Below are 23803 nucleotides of genomic sequence, written 5' to 3' on the forward strand. Positions count from 1 at the left end.
TGGGGTTTTCAGCTTTTCGACAGCCTTAAAAAACACACACACAAAATTTTCAGTTCTGTCAAAATGTTATTTTTAGTTAAAAAAAAAAACCAACAGTCTGGACAATATGGTTTTGACCAGCTTGTATTTGAATCCTTGAGATTATTAGAGGAGAGTGAAATGGTAAATATTTTAAGTGCTAAGGCATTCAGTTGCTACTCTGCTCAGCAGTTGCAAGGCCCATGTGATTTAAGACTAGGTCCCATGGGAAGTTAGCAGCCCCAAGACCTTTGGGGATCTGAGCCTCGGAAGCTCAAGCCTTGTTGCAATGTTGAGCAGAGCAATGCCTCAATATCTTTACACATCTGGTCCTAAAGATTTTGTGCTCCCTGAATTTGGCAGCTCAGCTGCTCACAAGGTTGCATCCCTTTCCTCTACCAGGATAAATTACTGCACATTTAGACCTGAGCCTTCCCTGAGAGCTGTGGCGTTTCAGGCCTGGCTTGCAAAACACAGAGCACAGAGAGGCCTTGGGGCAAGGGAAAGCAAGAGAGAGCCCCTGTAGCTGAGTGACTGCTAAATGCTTTAGCAGCTAAGCAGGAGCAAATGAAAAAACCATGATGGAAAGAGTAGGCCATTAACTGGAGAAGATCTCTCTCTGCGGGGGGCGGGCGGGAAGGGGGAGCAGGGGGGCTGAAAGAGACACCAGCCAAGGCCCCGAACGTCTCTGTCTCTGGAAACCGTGTGGGCTGGAGGAGCCATAAAAGGACGAGCTGGTTTCTGTCTCCTCCTGCACGTCCCTGGTGATACAATGGGCGCTGGACAGTTCCAGCTAACAGGAGGAACAGAGACATGCAGCCGCATGATTTGTGTTACCTTGAACATACCTGAGGCGGCGGCTGGCTGCAGGCTCCTGATTATGGAGTGCAGAGAACTCCCCACAGGGAGAACCTTGGCTGGAGTCTCAAACGCTAATGGTGTCTGATGCAGAGGTGGGCAGCATTCTGGGGAGTGAATCTCAGACCCGACCATCTGCCTGGGCTCCCCAGAATGGGCCAAAGGTTGAGTCAGGGAGATCTGTTCATGTCTGCAGCCAAGCCCCTCCAGCGGCTCTCCATCTCTGCTCCTTGCATCCGGACTGACTGCTGCTTTCATCACCCAGAAAGCCCCATTGCCTACACTGAAAATGGAAGTGCTTGCAACAGAGGTCATTGGGGTTTCCAGCTGTATGAAGGCAGCCCCTCCTGCTGCCAACTGGGAGAGGATCTTGAAGCACATCTCTCTGGCAGACAGTAAGTACCAGGCTCATTTTACAGCTCGGAAAATCAAGGCATGCATGTGAACTGATTAGCGCATGGCCACAGAACAAAGCGGTGACAGAGCTTGGAGGAGAATCCAGGAGTCCAGAGCTCTGCTGTAGCCACTAGAACACTCCCTTCAGTGTGGGGCTCAACTAAGGCTTGCTGGTAAAAAATAAAGACATTAACCAAAAAGTTCCAATATCAAAACAAAACCGGACAATGGCCAGTGCACAGGAGAGGAGCCCAGCGAGTCCACTCGGAGAGCTGCTGGCCAATTTCACAATGGGTAGCAGATGACAACGGGTGAAAGATGGCTCTCACACTGAGCTTTTCAGCGCCTCACTAATTTACTGAAACAGAATGCACACACATTCATGCACACACACATGCATGCTCACAACATTCCAGCAGCATGCACATGACACCCCATATTATAATTGGGGTGGAGAGGGGAAACCAAAGGACCAACATCTGAGAGCGGGCATCTCTAACAGGCTACAAGGTCACTTCTCTATGCAGCACCCACCTCCAGCTGTTTGGGCCTCTCTGCCTCCTAACAGGTGCATGCACCAAGCTGCCAAGAAAACAAAGATCAGAAGAGAAAGGGCAGCCATAATAGCCTGATGTGGCATTGCAACGTCAGCCTGGAACGTTAGTCCAGAAAACAAGCATTGTCATTTTTTAATATTAGAGAGAACACTAAATGTGCATTGTATATATCATATTGCCTCTATATAAATCCATGGTATACCCACATCTTGAATACTGCGTGCAGATGTGGTCGCCCCATCTCAAAAAGATATATTGGAATTGGAAAAGGTACAGAAAAGGGCAACAAAAATGATTAGGAGTATGGAACAGCTTCCGTAGGAGGAGAGATTAATAAGACTGGGACTTTTCAACTTGGAAAAGAGGCAAGGATATGATGGAGGACTTTAAAATCATGATTGTGTGAAAAAAGTAAATAAGGAAGTGTTATTTACACTTTCTAAGAATACAAGAACTAGGGGTCATTAATAGGCAGCAGGTTTAAAACAAACAAAAGGAAGTATTCCTTCACACAATGCACAGTCAGCCTATGGAATCCTTTGCCCGAGGATGTTGTGAAGGCCAAGACTATAACAAGGTTCAAAAAAGAACTAGATAAATTCATGGAGGATAGGTCCATCAATGGCTATCAGCCAGGATGGGCAGGGATGGTGTCCCTAGCCTCTGTTTGCCAGAAGCTGGGAATGGGTGAGAAAGGATGGGTCACTTGATGATTACCTGTTCCGTTCATTCTCTTTGAAGCACCTGGCACTGGCCACTGTTGGAAGACAGGATTCTGGGCTAGATGGACCTTTGGTCTGACCCAGTATGGCTGTTCTTTTGTTCTTATGTTCGCCTAGAAGATGGCTAAAGTGGGGACCAGGAAGGGTCAGGGCAAGAAAGCACAATGGCAGTCAACAAGTGTTTGAAGGGTATGAATACCAAAGATGGACAGGATTTATTTCGGGCGCCCCATGCGACAGAACCAGGAGGAATGGGATGAAGTTAAGAAAAGTTAAAAATGGATCGCAGAAAAAAAACCTTCAAAACGGTAGTGGGACAATTTCCATGGTTGGGAATAGAAACCCTCAGCCCTTGGGATTTTTAAAAGCAGGCTGGACAAAGCACTAGCAAATATGCATCAAGACAGAGACGGGGCAAGTTAACTGGGATTTTTCATCTTTAACTGCTAGGATTTTTTTTTTCTCCACCAGAGCTCCATGTTGGGATTTTGGGGTATCCTGAGAGCTGGGGTAACTGGAGGCAAGATGGGTCCGTATGGAGTAACCCCTGGGAAACTAAGGAGGCTGAAAACAGAAATGTGTCACATTCTGCTGGCTGTTTGTAGTGCCAGCCAGAGAAATGTACAGATGGGCAATTACTAGTCTCGCTCTCTCTCCCTCTAGCTCAAATCCCCTCTTGTAATCCTCACTAATTCTTTGCCTCTTCTACATATCTACAGAACTCTAATCCTCTGTCCTCTCCTCTGCTGATGTGTAATCAAAGCCTGGGCTGTGGGGTTAAGGGAGCTTTTAAAGGGACTCAGAGGCTCACATGAGCAAACATGGAGCTCCCACCATAAACTGGCGCTAGGCACATTGCAAAGACGGGGGAAGATCCCTATTTGAAAGCACTGAACATTCGGAGGTGTGGGGCGGGGGTGGGACGCTGGCCCCTTTCTTAGCCAGTGCCCTGTTGGGCGCTCTCCCTTTATTGTTCTTCCTCTCCCTTCCCCTTCTTCATTGTCTATTTCCCGTACTGCCCACCCCACCCCCTCACGTTCACTGCCCCCTGAAGCTGGAACAGGGCAGCAGCTATTTCTTCTGCCATGAATTATGTGAAGGCATAAACCCACAAAGCATCCCCAAGGCTTCCGATTTCAGAGCAGGCCTGGGATCCTATTGCGAAGCTCACACTGCCATCTACTGGCACCAAACCAGCGTAGAGAAACAGCCTGTCAATTCTTTTTGTTATTTTCCCGTATCTTAGGGATTCCTCCCATCATGGTCTCCGTGGCCAGTCGGTCAGCTTGACTAGGCGACAGCCTTCTGGCTACTCTCTCTGTCCATTCAGGCCTCTTCCAGACGAATGCCTGCTTCGCTCAACGTCTAGTTCCACGCTCCCCTTCTCCCCACCCCAAGCCTTCCCAGCCCTAGCGACCCACAGGGAGTGGAGAGCGAGTCACTGGAAATGGATGACTTCTCCTGAAAGAAGAGGCCAAGCCTGATGCCCCAGGAGATGGCACCTTTCCCATTTGCGTCGTGGAAGCCCAGGACTGAGGTTGCTGGGTTACAGCTGCTAATAATCCCATAGTTCACAATGAAACACCTTTTTGCGTCTACCCGTGGTCTTGCTGAAGTCCATTCAGGGAGTTAAATACCATCTGCCCTGAAGATTTACCTGCTTGCTGGACTACCTGGTTCAGACATTTCACGTGGGCAAATGAAGTCAGCACTGCCATCAATCAGCCTACAGCTAACACTATTTATGTGGAGGGATTGCCCTCCTCCCCTATTCGTCTTTGGAACATTTTTAAAGGACTCAGGGGTGCAGAGACCAACCCCCAAGAAACCAGAAGGGGTTAAGATGCCACTTCCCCTCACCGCTGTAGGCAGTATGGGCCAGTGAACAGGGCACTGGACTGGGAGTCGGAGACCTGGGTTGTTCTACTCCCAGCTGTGTGAGCTTGGGCAAATCAGTTCACCTGTGTGCGCCTCTGTTTACCTTCTACCCCTTGTCCGTTTAGACTGCAAGGGGGCAGCGACTGCCTCTCACTATGTATGTGCAGCGCCTAGCACAAGGGGGCCCTGCACCCAGCTGGGGCCTCTGCTGCATTTAATAATAAATAATAATGTTCAAAATGGGCCCAATACAAAACACTTTCAAACCTTGGGGAAGTTCAGCTCTGCCCTTTGCAGTCAGCACACTTCACTGAACTTTCCCTGCAACTGCCCACACTGGGGCAGCCTTAAGGTATCCCACAGACACAACAAAACCTAAATAGTAACGCTGGATTCAAAGGAAACCCAGAGCACCCTGACTCCTGCAAATGAGTGGTCTTGTCCAGGTGCTGCACAGATTGAACATGCCAATGTTCTGCCACAGGGCAATGCCTTCCAACAGCTCCCTCTGCAGCTACTTCCCTCCCCCCTGCCTATCCTGTAGAAACAGAGAGCAAGACATGGCTGATGTGCGGGAATCATCGGCACCAACACAGATACACCCTCTCCGCAGTCTGTGGGACAGCTGGCAAAGGGAGATGTTAACCGGGAATAGTCACCTGGGACTCTCAGACCTGCAAGCCTCAAGAAAAACTATTTCACTCTCTGCTTTGTTCTTCATTCCACAGACAGCCGTGGGAAGGAAGCATGGCTAGGACAGAGATTACATTGCAGCTACGTCCCAGCTCCTGGCCACCCAGCTCCTGGCCAACATGCTAGAACATCCTTGCATTGCAATTGCATGTCCACAACCTACTGTCCTCTGACAATGAGGACTCCTTGTTGTTTTTGCTGATACAGACTAACATGGCTACCGCTCTGAAACCTGTGCTCTGACAGTCTCTCTCCCCAGTTTTCTGCCAGACTCCCCTCTGCCACAGTGCCCTCTTCTTGCCTTTTGTTTTGGCAGCTTGCCAAGCAAGTGGGACCCTTTGGAGACCAGCGTGGTGAGTGAGGGTTGTAATTAATATGCTCTGGATTGCAGTAGTGCCTACGGCCCCATTGTGCTAGGTTCTGTACACACCTCTATCACACAAAATCCCAGCCCTAAAGAATTTAGAGTATTATTAAAGTATTAGCATTAACTGCAAAATCTATTCTTGCCTGTTCATATGGATGAAATTCCAAGTTAAAGATCTCTTCTGGGTTAGACAATAGATAATACAAACCACCACCATAATAATGCTCTGTATTTATATAGGCCTTCTTAAATTAGAAAATCTCAAAAGCACTTTACAGAGGAATTCCCATACTGGATAGACCCAAGCTATCCAGTCTCTGGCAGCACCCAATGCTTCAGAGCAACATGTAAGAACCCCAGAAGAAGCAAGTGCAGGCCCCATTCTGGTCTCTAAGGCCTTGTCTACACTTCTGGCAGCATGCAGGGAATGTGGAGCTACACGCCGCAGTGAAAGGCAGCCTGCGTCCACACTTATCACTGTGGCGTGATGTTGCATGCAGCAGGGAAAGGCTCCGGCCGTGGGACATTTCACTGATATAAACAGCAGTATAAACAGCTGTGGGAAGCATGGCTTGAGTGTGTAGAGAACTGTGTAGGGTACATGCCGTGGGGGTTCAGGCACTCTACTCTTTTCTACTCACCCACGCAGAGCCTCACCATCTACACTGCTGTTTATACCCGTGCTACTTTGGTGTGCAGTGTCTGTACTCTACGGGCAGCTGTAAGTGTAGATGTACGTTAACAGAGATGGGCTTAGGCCTGAAGCGTGAGGTAACACCTTGTAGATGGAGAAACAGGGGGATGAAGTGACTTGCTCAGGCAGCAGGGCAGTGGCAGGAATAAAACCCTGGTTTGAGCCTCAGTCCAGGTCATTAACCAGTAGAACATGCTACCTTGGTCTGTCTGCAAGGGGAGTCCTCCTGAGTAGGATGCTGGATGCAGCCACTTCTCTCAGATTGAGACTAGAGTAGAAATGGGCCCTAGCCACAAAGCTAAGATCTGGGTCCGGATCCTTACTCAAAGCATGCTAGCGTCACAGGCATTCTCTGAAGGAAAAACATCCACCTGAGCCCATGGGAGCTTAACCCTTTCATTTCTGTTTCTGCAGAGCGACCTAAACACACAGCTGCACGCACACAAATGTTAATTTAGGCTACGTCTACACTTAAACGGCTACAGGCTGGCTTAACTATGTTGCTCAGGGGCATGAATCATTTTGTGTCATGTAGGTCAGCGGGAGCCAGACACTCCTCCCCACCAGAAAGGATAAAAAGCCTGTACAAAGCACAGCACCTACCGACCATGTGCCCCGTGGCAATCCTCCCCGGTTAGACTCACTGACCTGTTAGTAGAGGGTTTGTATACAGCCCCCAAACCACCATTACACATTTGTGACTCAGGGCTTGAAACATGCAGCCCTAAGAAAAAGCCCTGGAAAGAAAAGCATCTGAAACTAATAAATAACACACGTCCTTTTCTCTCCCCAAAGTGAGAGAGTCACCCGCAGCTGACAAGGACTGGAGAGTGGAGGATGGGTGGCCAGTAATGGGCAGAGCTGCTGGCCCAAGGAGCCTGCAAACCAGGCCCAGAGGATCTGAGGGAGAAAAGGGGAAAGAGTATGTGGGTGGGGAATTGTGCTGGAGGTCCCTCTAGCAGGGGATCACTTGAACAGCGGTTTCAGTTTTTGGGTGCCCGTCTGAGGCGCCTTGGGTTGATCTTCAGAAGCCTGTGGGATCTGCTGGTGCTCAAGCCCTTACAAATGAGACCCAAGGTATCTCCAGCAGGACAGCCCAAATCAGACGCCATTCTTGCATGTTTGGGCCTAAGCTTCTCCCTACAGCAGTGCCTATTCCTCCCAACGGCGCTTTCTGCACTCACTGGGCCCTGGCTGCTTTACGGGGAGGACATTCCCATGTAACTCACACCCAGTCTTGCCTTTAAACCAAGAATGGCACACGTGGAAAAAGAAGAGGCACCTCTGAAATCTGGCTTGGATAGGCCTGGATAAGAGAATGGCATGCATGGCGCAGACCATTTCAAACCTGAGTGGTTTGCCGTTGCCCACAGTGTGTCGTAACAGACCCTAGTAGTTCTACTGGGCCACTTTGGGGGCCGCTGTACCAGACAGCAAAGAAGACGGTCCTGTAAAACCTTTTCTACACTGTGCCAAGGCATAAACCTCCAACCAGTCCTTGGATACGAACCGTGACCCCTGAGCCTGCCCCATGGCTGGGTTTGGCCCCTGATGGGGCTTTTCCTGTGAACCCTATGGAGCTGGGTATAGCTGAGTGAGTAATCATGCTTGTTAGGCCCCAAACTAATTACCACATAACCTCCAGTTTGCTCCAAGAAGTATTTATTTAGCCCATCAGACCTGGTGATGATGTAATCAGTTAATTAGTAAGGATCTTACAACACAGATTTTTAAAAGCGTAGGGAATCTGCCATGGCCATTTACCAGCCACAAAATCTACTTGTTGGCCCTTTTATCGTGTAATGATGTAAAAGCTAATGATATTGTACTCACCTGTCAAATTACATATAATCTCCCCAGGCCAGGGCAAGTGGACGTTTGCACAGCTCTTAGAGCATCTCATAGCTTTAATGATCTCAAAGGGCTTGGTGAACTTGATATACAGGGATTTCTTGGCCAGCCACTCACACGGCAGCCACGCCGGGGGTGGAAAATGGCCCGTGTTTAACAACAGAAACAACATTAAGGACTGTGTGTTTGTAGCACAATGGAGCTCCAGTGCAGGATGGAGACTCACAGGCACTACTGCAATACAAATAAATAAAGAAATAATAATGATGCCCCTTGGTTTAGGAGTGGTAAGAAGGAGTGCAATATCCCATTCCAACTGCAAGGGAAATTCGTTACCCAGATTGATATTTCATAAGGCTGTGCTGCTCTCGCAAACAAATGCTGTAGGATCTTTGGTAACCAGAAGCAGTCAGAGCGTCACTGTCATGAAACTCATCGCTGGGGAAAGTGATGTGAAGGGAGGGGCACTGCCTACTGACTCACTCATCTTATTGCCTGGAGCTCCTGAGTTTCCTTCATGGCCTTCCATCCAAGCACAGACAGACTATTATCCCCATTGTTCAGGTGGAGAACTGTGGTACAGAGAGACTAAGTGACTTGCCCAAGGTCGCACAAGAAGTCTATGGCAGAGCAAGGAATTGAACCTGGGACTTGTGACACGAGGCTACTCCCTAACCACTGGGCTATCCTTCCTCTTTTAATACCAGCCAGAGAAGGTATGGTTGAAAGCAGGTCCCTTCTATGTAGGCTACATAACCTGATACTAGGATTTATAGCAGGAGGTATTGCTGCTCTCTTTAATGCATTACTGCATACCTACAGTATTAGCTACAGCTGCAAGTACCTAGTGGAGAAGCCAACAGGACACACAGACATTGTGCTTCTGGGATTGCTAAGACTACAGAAGACGTGTTGATTCAGACATACTTTCCCCAACTATGTACTTGCTTTTAAATACTCAGCATCTTGGTATGCTAGACTCTGGAACTTGGAAACATTTTGACTTGCATGAGATACTTCTTCCCTTCATCCCCAGCAATGTCTGAGTCTCAGCCATGCAGCATGATCAATCACTGTGAAAGGGAATCTGAAAACTGGAAATGCACTGAAGTGCTGATTCAAGGCTGTGTGAGGTGGTGATGGGAAAACTGACAACTGGAGACTTGATTCTACTTGATCCCCCATGTGAGAGGAGAATCATGAAGTACTTTATTATTGTAAATTATATTACAGTTGCACCTAGAAATCACAACACAGATGTGCTAGACATGTGTACGTCCATATACACAATAGAGTCAGGAGCTCACAATCTATGAATAAACCAGCCAGACAAAAAGGTGGGTGAAGGCTAGCATTGTCCCCATTTTACAGAAATGGAACTGAGGCACAGAGAGTAAGTGTCTTGACCAAGATCACAGAGGAATTCTGTGGAAGAGCCAGGAAGTGACTCCAGATCTGGTGAATCTCAGTACAGAGCCGTACTCACAATGTATCTTTCCTCCGATCTGAGTGGTGCACAGGATCTGCTTCAAGAGATGAATATAGCTGAATTGCTTGGTAATAATGACCATACTGTAATTACATTTAACATGCTTATAGGGCGGGAATATAAAAAAACAAAAACAAAAAACAAACCACCACAATAGCATTTAACTTCAAAAAGGGGAACTACACAAAAATGAGGTGGCTAGTTAAACGGAAATTGAAAGGAACATTCACAAGAGTGAAATGCCTGCAAGCTACATGAAACTTTTTAAAAACACCTTAATAGAGGCTCAAACTATATGTGTACCCCAAATTAAAAAAAAACAGTAAGAGGACCAAACCTCTCCCCTCCCCCCACCATGCCTAAACAACAGAATAAAAGAGGTGGTTAAAGACAAAAAAACATCCTTTAAAAACTGGAAGTCAAATCCTACTGAGGGAAACAGAAAGGAGCATAAACTCAGGCAAGTCAAGTGTAAAAGTATAATTAGGCAGGTCAAACAAGAATTTGAAGACCAGCTAACACAAGACACAAAAACAAACAGCAAATTTTTAAAGCCTATCCAAAGCAGGAAGCCTGCCAAACAATCAGTGGGACCACTAGACAATCGAGATGCTAAAGGAGCACTTAAAGAAGACAGGGCTGTTGCAGAGAAGTTAAATGAATTCTTTGCAATGGTCTTCATGGCTGAGGATGTGAGGGAGATTCCCACACCTAGGCCATTCTTTTTAGGTGACAAATCTGAGGAACTAGCCACTAGGTTTCAATAGAGGAGGTTTTGGAATAAAGTGATAAATTAAACAGTAATAAGTCATCAGGACCAGATGGTATTCACCCAAGAGTTCTGAAGGAACTCAAATATGAACTTACAGAACTAGTAACCAAAGTATGTAGCCTATCACTTAATTCAGACTCTGTACCAAATGACTAGTGGATAGCTAATTTGACTGATTTTTTAAAAAGCTCCAAAGGCTATCCTGGCAATTACAAGGCAGTAAGCCTAACTTCAGTACCAGGCGAATTGGTTGAAACTATAGTAAAGAACAGAATTATCAGACACAAAGACGAGCACAATACGTTAGGGAAGAGTCAGCACAGCTTTCGCAAATGGAAATCTTGCCTCACCAATCTATTAGAATTCTTTGAGGAGGTCAACATGCATGTAGACAAGATTGACCCAATGGATATAGTGTATTTGGACTTTCAAAAAGCCTTTGGCAAGGTTCCTCTGCAAGGCTTTTCAGAAAAGTAAAGAGTCCTGGGATAAGAGGGAAGGTCCTCTCATGGATCAGTACCTGCTTAAAAGACAGGAAATCATGACTGGTGTGGAGAAAGTAAATAAGGAAGTATTATTTACCCCTTCACATAACACAAAACCGTGAATCACCCAATGAAATTAAGAGGCAGCAGGTTTAAAACAAATGAAGGGAAATACTTCTTCACAAAATGCACAATCAACCTGTGAAACTGGTTGACAGGGGATGTTGTGAAGGCTAAAACAATAACTGGGTTCAAAAAAGAACTGGATAAGTTCATGGAGGATGGGTCTATTAACAGCTATTAGCCAAGATGGCCAGGGACATAACCCCATGCTCTATTGTGGGTTTAGTTTCCCTTCACATTTTTGACTCTGAAGTAACAAGGTCCAAAGATCAGTTCATATAAAACAAGCCACCTGCAGGTATAGGCTGGCACCCATGAAAAACACTAGATAAAAAACCCTGCACTCTTAGGGCTGGGACCAATATGGACCTTCTTATCCTTTCAAACTCCAGCTCTTGGGATGAGATAAAAACAGGTCTAGTAAAAAGCTATCATCATTGAACAGGAGGTGGGAATCCCATATTGTCCCTGTCTCTTTCCAAAGTACAGGTTTGGTGCTGGAGGTTGCCTCTAATTTGCTGCTAGCCTGCAGAGTAGCCAATGGGCTGAATTCCAAGTGCTCAGCACCCCAGCCAGGACCAGAATGTCAGAGAACTCAGCTCCCATTTGGGCAACAAAATAAGTGGCTAGATTGTCACATTGGGTGCTGAGGATTATTTGTTTGAAAATCTGCCCCTAATTTGGAAAGTGAAGCAGGCTATCCTGTCTGCAGCATGTTCATTGCACAGGCAGGGAGGAGGAGAAATACGAAGTGGCATAGAGGAAAATTAGCTAGATTGCTCAATTTTTTTCCATTTTAATAATCTAATCTTACTTGTAGAATAGATGAGTTTCTCTTTTTTTAATGATGGATTTTAAACCTGGCAGCATTCCTTTAAAAAGAAATGAAGAGAATCCCTCGCACATGATTGAACCGAGGTCAAATCAGGCTCTTGATAACAAAGGAACCAATCTGTTGGCTTCTGGAGGAGATAGTTTTCTCCTCACACTCCTACCTGGTGGCCACATTTTTTTTCTTTTCAGGGGTCCCCCAAGCAGCTGTTCTCAGAGCTCACTCCTGGCTGCACAGCCTCTAGAAGGCACCATTTCTAGGAATGGCATCGCACTATTGTAGCAACCTGCATGGAACTTGGAGGGAGGAGCACAGGTTTCAGGAGGTGCCAGAACGTCAGCCTGTGTGCACATGACTAGAATGCTAGCTGCAATTGCAGCATCTCTTTAAATCTCTTAGTAAAGAGACAGTAAAGTTTTACAAGCAATGTTATCTTCTCAGTTATTACCCAGCATGAGGTACATGAAACATGGTGGCAGTGGTCAGTCTAGTGAGACTCATGTCAAGAAACAGAGTGTGATTGACAGGAAAACAAAGTAGTACACACAAACAGCACAAACAGGCAGCATGGAGGGACTCAGATCACCAGGAAAGCTGGGTTTCTAGACAAAAAGCCTTGCACAAGCAGAGAAACAGTAGAAGCAAGAACTGAGTCTCTACATAGATCTGGGGGGATAAAGATGAGGAAATGAAAGAATAGCTTTTTTACTGCTCAATGGGAAAAAAGAAGCGAGAGAGACATTGCTGCAACGAATAATGCCTGAAACACTGGAAGAGCTGGTAGAGGTGTTTGATAAGTGCTGTGAGACCAGACAGAATGAGACTGTTTTTTTTTTAATCCAAAACCAAGAAACCGAAGAGGGATTAGATATTTATATTACAGAGTGGAGAACTCAGACATCCACATGTAACTTTGCAAACATGAATGACTCCCTAATTAAAGACAGGATTGCTTGTAGGACTCACAATTCTAGTTTACAGGAGAGACTGCTGAAAGAAACAGATCTAACCCTAGAGAAATGCCTCCAAATAGCAAGCACAGCTGAACTGTCCATAGAAAGGATCAAAGCAATGACAGCCCCTAGCGCAGAACAAGTACTCAGGTTCAAGCCAAAGCAACCCAGGAAGTAGGACAAAGGCAGACTGACTGAGAATGCAGACATCATGGCTCAGTGTACATACTGTGGAAAGCAGCACAAAAGGCAGAAAGAAAAATGCCCATCTGATAGGCAACAGTGCCAGGGATGTAGGGAGCAGAACCTCAGGTTTGGCCCGGCCATCCCCATACCAGGTTTTTTTCTTTTTTCCCCTCAGTTTTTAACACAGGGCTCTCCCCAGCACTGGCCAGTCCTCATGCCCCCAGTTAACCATGTCATGCACCCCACCAGGGCAACATGCCCCACAGTTTGAAAATCTCTGCTGTAGAGGGTGGCTGACGGGCGATAGCACTGAGGGAATAGAAAAGGGGAGCCTGTGCCGCTGTGGAAGCCACTGGGTAGGAAAATGCTAGACACAATTCGGACATTCAAAGTTTACACCTGGGTCTGATTCTGCTGCCTCACCACCATTAATCAAGACTAACTGCAGGGGAAGCCAGTGGAGTTAGCCAGGGGTAAACACTGCTGGAGTGAGATCAGAATCAGGCCACCTCCATTCAGAGCTACACACGTTTATGGAAATCCCATTTACAAGCATGGAGGGATACTGTGATCCCTACCAATCTCTCCCCCTATACCCTGGGGCTCAGGTGGGCTCACTACCTCAGTCACTCCCCGTAGACTCTAAGCCCCAGGAGGGGTGGGCACTGCCAAAGCAGAACTGATTATCACTGAAATTGGTCCTTAGACACCCTACTGATTATACAGCTGCTGATAACCACACACACTGCAAACAGGTGCTGTTCGGGCTGCCGCTGGCTGTTCAGTTGTCACACTTTACTGTAAGCTTCCATTTATAAATTGTTTATACAGGGTTAATAAATAATTAACAGGTGTGTAATAAATGGCTAATCAATTGTTAGAGAATTCACTAGGTTACTTATAATCATCTACAGCCCCTTCTAAGACTATCTGCAACACAAGCCTCTCATGTCTGTAACATGCTTATAACATCTATGAATCATTTATTAACTGTTTATAAACCATTTCTATATGGAACCTTAGTATAAAAGTGCAACTGATCATTCATCTGGGGTACTAGATCCTCCATAAAAGCTACGTTTATCTGCTCCACCACCCCACACGTCTCAATAAAAACACAATTCCTACCCCTTCAACTTCTCTCTGTCTTTCCTTTCCTTTTAATAAAACCTGATGGAAACTTTTGCCTCTTCTGCAATTAACGTCTCAACTGAGGCTGCAGATAAGAACTGGCTTGGCCCTTTATAACAGGAGAATCTGGATGAACCAAGATGTCCATCTCTTAGAGAAAGAAAGGAACACTACCAGGAACAAACCTGCTGCTATCTAGCCTCCCCAAGACCATTTGGAAAGGATTAGAGGAAGAGGAGAGAGGGATATGAATTAATAAACAAGGGGCTAGAGAACACCAGATGGGTGTAGCTTTGCAGCCCTTTTACCGAACACAAGAATAAAGATATCTGATAACAAAAAAGCAGCTCTGTGTGTTTTAATGCACCACAGCATAACTTGTGAAACTCAACGCCAGGTGATTTTACTGAGGCAGACAGTTTAATGAGGCTAAATAGTCATATTATTATTAATAACCATTTCTATTACAACAGTCTATTCTACTGATGCCCAAAGGCATTCATCAGGATTGAGGCCGCAGGGTGCTTTACCTGTATAAACATAGAAAGACTGTCCCTGCCTGGGACAACGTAAAGCAGGACAGGAGACAGGCCCAAGATTGTGGAATGAACTCCCACAGGAATTAAGGACCATCACAAAGCTCACCGCCTCCCGCTCCAAGTACAAGGCCTTCTCTAACATAAACATAGAGCACCATTTATAAGGTATCTAAAACGAATCCAAAACAAGACACTTCCCTGCACACACTTCTCCCCTGAGGAGCGGATGAGAGAACAAACATGACAGACTTTAGTCATGTTGCTTACTGCACTACTGAGGGTGCTCAGATATTATGGTGATAGGTGCAATCTAAGAACCTAGAGAGACCAGAAAATTTTAAAGGACCATGATCTAAATATGTCTCTGTAGTTAAACTAGCTACAATAAAATCGACAAGGACTATCATAGCCTCACACTTCAAGGATCACCAAGCGCAGAACTAGGTGTTTTACAGAGATTGACACCTTCATCTGGAGCATCGGGCATTGGCCACTGTCAGAGACAGGAGAGCCAATTAGGGAAGCTGTTGATCTGCCTTGACGTGGCAAGGCCTGTGCTCTCCCTGTGTGGGGAGCGCCTGTAGGATTCAGGAATGCTTATTTGCAGTAGCTGCAGGAACACAGCACTCTTACGGAAGAGAAGAGGCTTGATTCTCAGTCATGCTGAGGCCCCTTCACACGGAGAATTCAGACAGGGAGTTTTTATTTCCTCATTGTGAAGCTCCAGTGGTGGAATATTAATTAAAAACATGTTTCTGGCCAGAAGAGTGCCTTGGAAAAGTGGCCGCCTAGCACCGCGTGGATCTGTTCTCCATCTGAGTCATGTTTTGTTGATTCACCAAAACCAGGGTTTTTTCTTTCCTGCTGCCAACACTGCAGAGCCAGCAGAGCTGTGAGAGAGCAGGATGCTTTCTCCTCTGCCTGGGACACCAGCCGCTGAACTGCCAACTCCTGTCATGATGGCTGAAGCACGACCAGCCAGACTATGAGACTGTGACTCAGGCAAAACTGGTGGGCCCGATTCTCCTCCCCTGTTCACTGGTATGCAGGCCCATTGAGAGAAATTTGGGGCCCTGGTACAATCATGTTAGCTGGGGCTGCACCCCCTCCATTTAATTTTATTTACCCAGATATTACAAACCTTTTGCCCCCCACCCCCTCCCCGAGCATAGGGCCCCAGTAAAACTGCCCCCCTCCATCAGCCCTGCTGGTGTGCATCAGGGGTAACATCGATAGAGTGACTCTGGTGTACATGAGACCAGAGTCAGACCCCGAGTAAGAATCGGATCCACAGATTGCAGCCGGATTGCCAGGTACCAGGCACAACTCAGTCTGCTGGCAGGCAAACCGAGCCGATTTGCCCAGAAGTCAATGCTGGAGAATAAACCTGGAAACCTAACAACATAATCTGAACTGACCAGAACCTCACTTAACAAGATTTTCCTATGTTCCCTTTAACCCTTACTTTACTGTGTCTCTAAAGTGGTTATCCAGCACATATGAAATCCCTCCCTGAACAGCAGCTTTTAAATACTGTTTACTATAAACAAATTTATGTCATTGGATTTTAACTCTTTCCTCAGGGTCTACATATACCCATAACCCTCCTGCATTTCCCTCTCCCACGCTGCTGCTGAGAAGGGGGTTTTGAAAGGATGAGTCATTCAAAAACTGCTTCTAGTCATGTCCCTTTCTTTCTCCAATCTTGGACAGAGCTTCATTGCCTGGCGACTCTGCAGTGCACTCTTTCCTCCCCGGCACAGACTGCTGACATCTTAGGCCTCTAGAACAGAGCGAGCATGAGGAGCAAGAGCAGAGTACTGGGTATTGCGTCCCCAGTGAAACACTCCCAAGTCTGAGCTGTGTGTGCAAACCAGCCTCTGTGCCCCTGAGTTAAGAGACAAACAGCTACGACCCTTGTTTAGCGCATATCACATACCACAACTATTTGTCATCCACATGCAGGATGAGGATTTAATTGGAGGGCTCTGTTGCCTGGCTTCCCTGCCAACTGCGTGACACAGCTAAATCAAGAGAACTGAAATCTGCATACTCTCATCAGACTCCAGCAGGCCTCGCTAGCACACCCAAGCTAAGTCATCAGCAGACCTGACCGTTTGCATACTTTGCTAGTGACCCTTAGGAAGGTGCCAGGCTACTGGAGGTTAGCTAGAGCTGCTGCATCTGTGGACTACTGTACCAGGGTCCTTCCTGCCCTTGGCTCCATTGCACATGGGGTACCAAGGACGAGAGTGGATAGGTGGTATCCCACCCAGACTTAGGTGGGCTCTTTGCTGCAGTTAGCTATTGCATTTAGGTTGCATGAAGTGTGTTGAATCGAGCAGTTCCCAAAATGAGCAGGGACTCTGGGGAGCGGAGATCTGGCACCTCTCTTGACTAGAGAGCCCCAGATCATGTGACTGGGGCCAGAAATTTAAGTCCAGTTTCTTGCCAGCACTCCTGTTTGTCAGGCCCCCTTGTCCTGGGAAAACATCAACGCAAAAGGAAAGCAGCAGCAGATTTAAAAGATCGGTTCGGTGCTGGGTCCGACTGGCTCTGTTCTGCAGACCTTGCCCCAGTCCCTCTGTGGTTTACCCTCTGCCTGGCCAAGGCCTGTGCTGCAGTGATAGCGGGTTATCCACCTCTGAGCACTGGTATTACTGACACGCACATGCTCCATCCTTTGGGTCAAGGGCAGCTCCCAGGAATGCTTTGAAGTGACTCAAAGCAAAGGAGGGAACGTGGGGAAGAGACGGCAAGAGAGAAGGAGGGCAAGAGAGAAGGAGCGCACACGTCATCCGAGCTGCCCTTATTGGACAAGGGCTGGGAGGGAGAGAACGCTCCCGCAGGCCAGTCTCAAGCTGTGAGCGCTCTCAATTCCCATTGACAGCAATGGCAGGAGTTGCGGGTGCCCAGCACCTACCCGGATCAGGCCCTTAGTCAATTGCAGCCGGGTCTGTGCTCCGTCAGGGCTGCGCTCCCTCTGTCGAGCACTGTCACACACCTGGCTGGAGTAAAGAAAGGCCTCCCCTGTGGTACTTAATGGCACAGACTAGTGTCCAGACAGACAGCAGAGGCGTTACAGATGCCTCAAGGTCTCCAACTGCGGAGCCCCACAGACCCCCACTCTCAGCCTGATGGCCTCTATGGGTCTCCTCAGCCCCTGATTGCAGGGAGCAATGCTGGGTGGCTGCACGGTGGACCTACGTGGCCCCATTTGGCCCAGGAATGGGATGGACGTTCCCTCACGGCTGCTGCACACCACCCTTGCTCGACTGCTTCCCCTCGTCCTTGTGGTTTTCTTTCCAAACCTGATGCCCAGTAGCGCGGTGCTGCTTGCCTCACCCCACCCGGTCGCTGCTTTACCCAGTCCAACTCAGAGTGGCCAGAAGAATATGCAGGCTCCAGAGCAGGTAAGAAGCGATCTGCTCTCCACCCCAGCATACCCCCTGGCCGCCAGCAGGGGCGGGGAGCAGGGAAAAAGCAGGGAACCACAGTCTGAGTTAATGGCTGCAGAGTCCCAGCCGTTCAAAGCAGCAGCCCCTGCACCCCTGGCCTTTCCAAAGGCACTGGGATTCCTTTGCTGAAGGGCCTCCTGTCTTTTCTTAGGGACCCTCAGAGCTCTGTATGGACTCAGCCCTATCCTCAGTCTCTGGGCTCAAGCTTCTAGGGCAAACATTCCTCCACCCCCACCCCTGACTTTTAATAATGAATAGTTGTCAAGGCCTTAGCCATTGCTCAGCATCAAGTCCTGCAATGCTGCAAAGCTGCTTGCTGAGACGCGGTTACCTGATGCCTTCTGACCAATCGGCAGCAGTTTTGGGATTAATCTCTCGGACATGCGCCATTAGTTGGGGTTTGCAAGGAAGGACAGGAGTTGGATGTATCCAGTTTAGTCGCCCTTCTATTCCCACCCCCCGCCCCAATACACACACTTCACCAGCAACTTGAAGCCAAAGACATGCCAACTGCATGAAATCAACCCCCTTTTCCAGGGTTATACAACAAACCCCAGCTCAATGTGGGAACACACATGCAGCCAGGAGGCCCTGTCCTAGCAAAAGAAGACTCCTGACCTATGACCAAGTCTCTGTACAGCAATACAAGCATTAGTGGAGAGGAGGATATTGTCTTTAACACAAGCTTTGGCATGCAGAGAGAGCTAAACCACAACACACAGCCATATGAACTAAGCAGCCAACCTCCAGGATCTAAAGGCATCCTTAAGTCAAGAGCCAGGATATTTTCTCTCCCTGACTCCGAGTCCTGAGCTAACAGTCTCAGCATTCATCTGCCTCACTCGGTGCGGCAGATTGGAAAATATAAAAAAAAAAGAGAGAGAGAGAGAGAGAGAGAGACTCAAATGAAATCCAGACCCAGAAAACGGTTTCTTTCTCCCACACCCTCCTCTGCTTCTGTTGGAAACATGGTCTGTCTGGAGAATTTAGGAGGTTGAAAAAAAAAAGCAGCAGAACATTAAAAATAAATAAAAGAGACCATTGAAATCAAAGCAGAGCTTGGCTGGTTCTTCTCTTAACATGCAGACACTCTGGGGGAAGTGAAGGGGGAGCAGGGGAGAGTAATAGAACAGCAGAGATAAAACGATCAATAGCCTACCTGAAATGCGGTCCCTCTCCATTACTACGGGATATATTTAGCATCCGCGTGTCACGCCGTCCCTTTTTTCGGTGGTGTCCCCTTCTTTCACCCACTCTCCCTCCCTCCCTCCTTTCCTTGCCTCCTCCTCCTCCTCCTCCTCCTCTTCCCAAAAAAAGCTCTTTGTCTGGTCTAATTTCTTCAATCTGTTGCAATCATGAATGCATCCAAATTACCACATTTCCATGTGCTGATCATATGTTTGTGCTCCAAACTGAAGTAGCTTTGTCTCTTTGAAATGAAAAGAAAGACTGAGGCAGAAAGGGAGAGAGAAAAAAAAGAGGGGGGGTACATGACCCACAAATTCAACAACCCCCCGAAATACTCCAGAGCATGTAGATGATGGCAAAGCCCAAGTTCTCCAGAGCAGTCTTAAAGCTGCAGCATGCACGAATCCAGGAGACTGCGGCCGTCTCTGCGGCTGGCTCCTTTTAGTATCCACCAGGAGAGGCTTACACAACTTGACTCCTAGGAATAACAGAGCAACACATCCAGCTTCCCAAATCTCTCCCGGCTTCCCCAGTCTGATTTTGTTGCTATTTCCTCTATCCCCAGCCCTCCTCCTTCAGTGGCTAAAGCATTTTAAAGAACTCAGATCCTGCTTGTTCCCCCGCCCAGCCAAGTCTGAAGTTTCGATTCATGCATAAACTATTCCGCCGATGAAGGCTGATTTCATCCTCAGGCAGAGCATCACGGTTTGCCTGCTACCAGGAAGGACCCGACTGCTGCACATGTTTAGTCTCCCACCGGAGCCCTGCTGGAGAGGTTTACTGCTGAATCTTGGCAAGCAATCCCTGCTTCTCCTTCGCATGAACAGCCGGCTACGCCAGGCCCTCCCCTCGCTACACAAGCGATAAGAGAAGAGATTTCTGAAGCCAGCTAGAAACCAATAGTGAAACCTCCCCTTCTAACCCAGTGGTGACAGGAGTCAGGGGCTGCCCTGTCATCCCCGAATGGACAGAGCTGGGCTTCAGAAAGCACCTTTCATGGACTCCCTTCTGCACAGTGATGAGATAGGGGCTGGCAGTGCACTGAGTGTGCAGAGTAAATGGAGCAGCCATTAGGAGCTCATGCGCCACTCTGGACATTAGAGCTGCTTCTGTTGAGGGCAGGGAGGGGGAATGCTGGCAAGGACTCTGGGGCTGGAGGCTCCTCTTTGTGGAAACCGCCACCTGGACAGCTGCCAAACCCAGGCAGAAGAGATGTTGGTTAAACACCTCCCCATGAGCAAACACCTGTACCAGCTCAATACATACTGCCTGGGGCTTCAGCATGGGAATGAGGCCAAGCCCCTGATGGGACTCGAACCCACAGCCTTCTGGCTCTGTAGGGAGCGAGCTATGCTTGCACCTTCTGTTACTGAAGCAGTCACACTGCTCACTACCCAAGCCACAAGCCGTTCTTTCCACGGGACACACTGCCTTGAATGATCCAGGAACCATCTCTGTGACTGCAGCAGATCCAGAGGATGGCACTAAGTGGTGAAGCACACAGGGTACCAGCAGCCGACACGTCACTCATCAGCTGGGCAATGAGAACACTCTGCTAATTCCTCAGGCCGTGAGTCAACAGCCCAGATGTAAGGGCACCCGCCCCCCCCTTCAGTGTGCATGCAAGAGAGGCCTGGCCCCGCAATGAGAAAGCAGGGACTGCCACTAGGTGGCAAGGAATGGAAGGCCGTTATTGTTATTCACCTGTCGCACGGGTGTCATTTGTAAAGCCTGGTGCACCAAAAAGCCAAACATGGCTGAGAACTTAAAAACAGGATGGTAACAGACCACGACTCCCAGTGCTGCTTCGGCGTGGTGAGATTCCAAACAAAAAGAGCTCTTGGACAGGCTCCTTGCTGTTTCCATTGCTTCACACGGACTCCACAGACATTCTAGGCATCGGGGGGGACACACACACCGAGGGGCAATCCTGCAATCTTCTTATATGGATTATTATTTCTACTAGAGTAGCACAGACGCCCTGATCAGGGATCAGGGCCCAATTGTGCTAGGCACTGTACATGCACCTATAATGAAGACAGTCCCTGCCCAAAAATGCGTACAATCTATATGGAAAATTATGTGTATTGCATTAGCATCAGGCGCGTGCCCCTTAGTAATGTGGACTATGACAGAAGATTACCTCATGATTATTATTTGTATTGCAGTGGCACTTAGGAGACCTGATCATGGACTAGGACCCTATTGTGCTAGACGCTGTACAAACACAGAACAAAAAAGACAGTCCCTAAGCCATTATCTGTCTGGATGAATAAACTTTCCATGAAAGAATCATTGGATTAAGGGAGCTGTCAAGAAACGTATCTTGGTTTTTGTGGGTTGGATCTACTATCCATTGGTTTATGGCAGCAGTACTAAAAAATCCCCCAAAGCTACACATTTTCCAACATGTCCGATGATGGAATCTGGTTGCTGCCAAAGCCAGAGAGGGGAGCAAAGGAATTACTGCAGGGGATCAGACCATTGGCCCCTATGGCCAGTGCCAACTGCTCCAGAGAGAGATGCAAGAAACCCTGTAGGAGCAGTTATGGGATAATGTATTCCCATGGAGAGTTTCCTTCTGACCCCAATAGTTAGAAGTTGACTTATGCCTGAAGAGGTAGGGATTAGATTCCTTCTCATATTCTTTCACTATGAGAATTCTGGATATTTTTGCGGCTCATATAATAATAATCATCTCTAGCTTTTCTACAGCACTTTGCACCAGTGCATCTCAAAGCACTTCACAAAGGAAGTCAATATTATCTCCATTTTACAGAAGGGGAAACTGAGGCACGGATCCATGACAGTCACCCAGCAGGTCAGTGGCAGAGCCAGGAACAAAACTCAAACTTCCAGAATCCCTGTCCAGTGCTCTATTCATTAAGGGTATGTTGCCTCTCAAATGTCTAGAGGAGAATAGGTGATGTGGCTCCATCCACAAAGAGCAACTCTGTACTTCCTGTCTGAAATGTAAAAGGGTAAAAAGCCATAAGTGTCGCATAGCTACATGCAGCACAGAATCCAATCCATTGCCTCCCATAGGGAGCCTTCATTGACAGTCTCTCCATGCAGGAAGCCAATTGAAGGCCACAGAGGAAAGGAAGGAGTTAAGGGGAAATATTGAGAGAGGAAATAGATGAATGGGAAGGAAGGAGAGATGCAAGGCAGCACAAATGTTAGCGCATATGGGTTTTAACCCATCAAGACCTGGATGGCTCTGGACCTGCCAACCTGAGACATCGTCTCTCACTGCATGCTAGCTGCAGTGGGTACAGGCCGGGAGATGGGAGGCAGCCAGTAGCTACTAGCCAGGTGGTCTATGTGCAGGATTTTCTTCCTTCCCTCCCCTAGAATTGGAAATAGCATGTATCTAGTGACTCAGGGCTGTTGGGCAGGAGCAGCTGTGCCAAGGGCTGGAATTTGAGTGCTCCAGCTTTTTTTACCTTCTTGGTTTGGGAGAGTTTATGGAGTTTGCTTTTAGTTGCATTCATATTTGTATTTTAAGCAGCTGGCAAAGGGGCCGAGAGTCCTCAATCGGTGCTTTATGATGTAGGAATTGTATAAATCTAAATAAAGTAAAACAAAATACATAGTAATTGCTAACAAGACCTGTTGGTGAAAATGTAGACTTTTGCTTGCTTGTTTGTTTTTGCTCCTTTGCATAATAGTGAAGCATCTGAAAGAAAGTCCCTAAGACCCCAATGCGTTTAAGAACGAGCTTATGTTTAAGCACATGCTTTGCTGAATAACTGCTGTACTCATCCATAACCTTAAGATAATCATGTGTGTAAACAGTTTGTTGAAGCAGGGAGGGCCTAATACAGTAGCTGCTGTTTGTTTCAATAATTTCTTGGGAAGAGGTTAGTAAAACGTGATCTGGTGATGGGGCTTCTCACTGATGCTGTTATTTGAGGGATATATAGGCACTTTAAAATCAGTCGTCCTGATGCAAAGCGCTAGGGAAAGAGGAGCATTGAAGGTCACGTGCGTCTGACATTGAATGGAGCCACTCCGATGAGGGCTGTGCACGGTACGGAACATGAAATGTGGGTCTCAAAATTAACAGCTTCTGCATCTCATTTTGAATCCATGAAAACTGGCCCTTATTTTTGAGAAAAAAATTGACATTTGGAACTTTTCAATGTCAGTAGGACAGGGACCATCCTTGGAATTGTTGCTCCTTGTGAGAAACTGGCTGTTCTGCAAATATTTAATGAAAGACAAAATCTGGAGGGAGGGTGAAGTATCCCAGAATGAAACGGCGACTGTCGCATTGTGTTGGCCTTTGATGAAGGCCCTAATACTGGTGCTGTGTCTGCCCCTTGAGAGACACTGACAAAGTGCATGAGAGGCCTAGGACATTAGGGATTGGCCACTCCGCTAGAGGTTTATCTGATGGTTTTCTTGTGCCTGGACTTTTTTTAAACATTAAAAAACCTTGTTAAAAAATACAAGTGAAGTCACAAGGCCCAGTTGGTGGCATTACAGAGGTCCAATAATAGAGCTGTGTGAGAGGGCAAATTAGGAACAGCCTTTAGGGAAGAACTGTTGACCATTTTAAAAAGAGCCTCCAGTTACATTTGGGGCTGGGAATCTTAAACAAATAGGAA

At 47.4% G+C, this 23803-nt stretch overlaps 1 protein-coding gene across 3 annotated transcripts in view; it reads right to left on the reverse strand.

Moving 5' to 3' along the window:
• The window catches only part of SEPTIN9 (septin 9), a 262067-nt gene that overhangs the window by 177811 nt on the left and 60453 nt on the right, over window positions 1–23803 (reverse strand). Inside the window, exon 1 of one of the 3 annotated variants that reach the window (XM_048817772.2) lies at window positions 19162–19299. The exons of the other annotated variants lie outside the window; for them this stretch is intronic. Coding sequence (XP_048673729.1) covers window positions 19162–19183 — 22 coding nt within the window. The 5' untranslated portion in view covers window positions 19184–19299. Of the gene's footprint in view, window positions 1–19161; window positions 19300–23803 lie in introns of those variants that run through there. 3 annotated transcript variants of the gene reach the window in all.

This window comes from Caretta caretta, chromosome 14 (assembly GCF_965140235.1).
Source record: "Caretta caretta isolate rCarCar2 chromosome 14, rCarCar1.hap1, whole genome shotgun sequence".
In the NCBI taxonomy this organism is placed as follows: Eukaryota; Metazoa; Chordata; order Testudines; family Cheloniidae; genus Caretta; species Caretta caretta.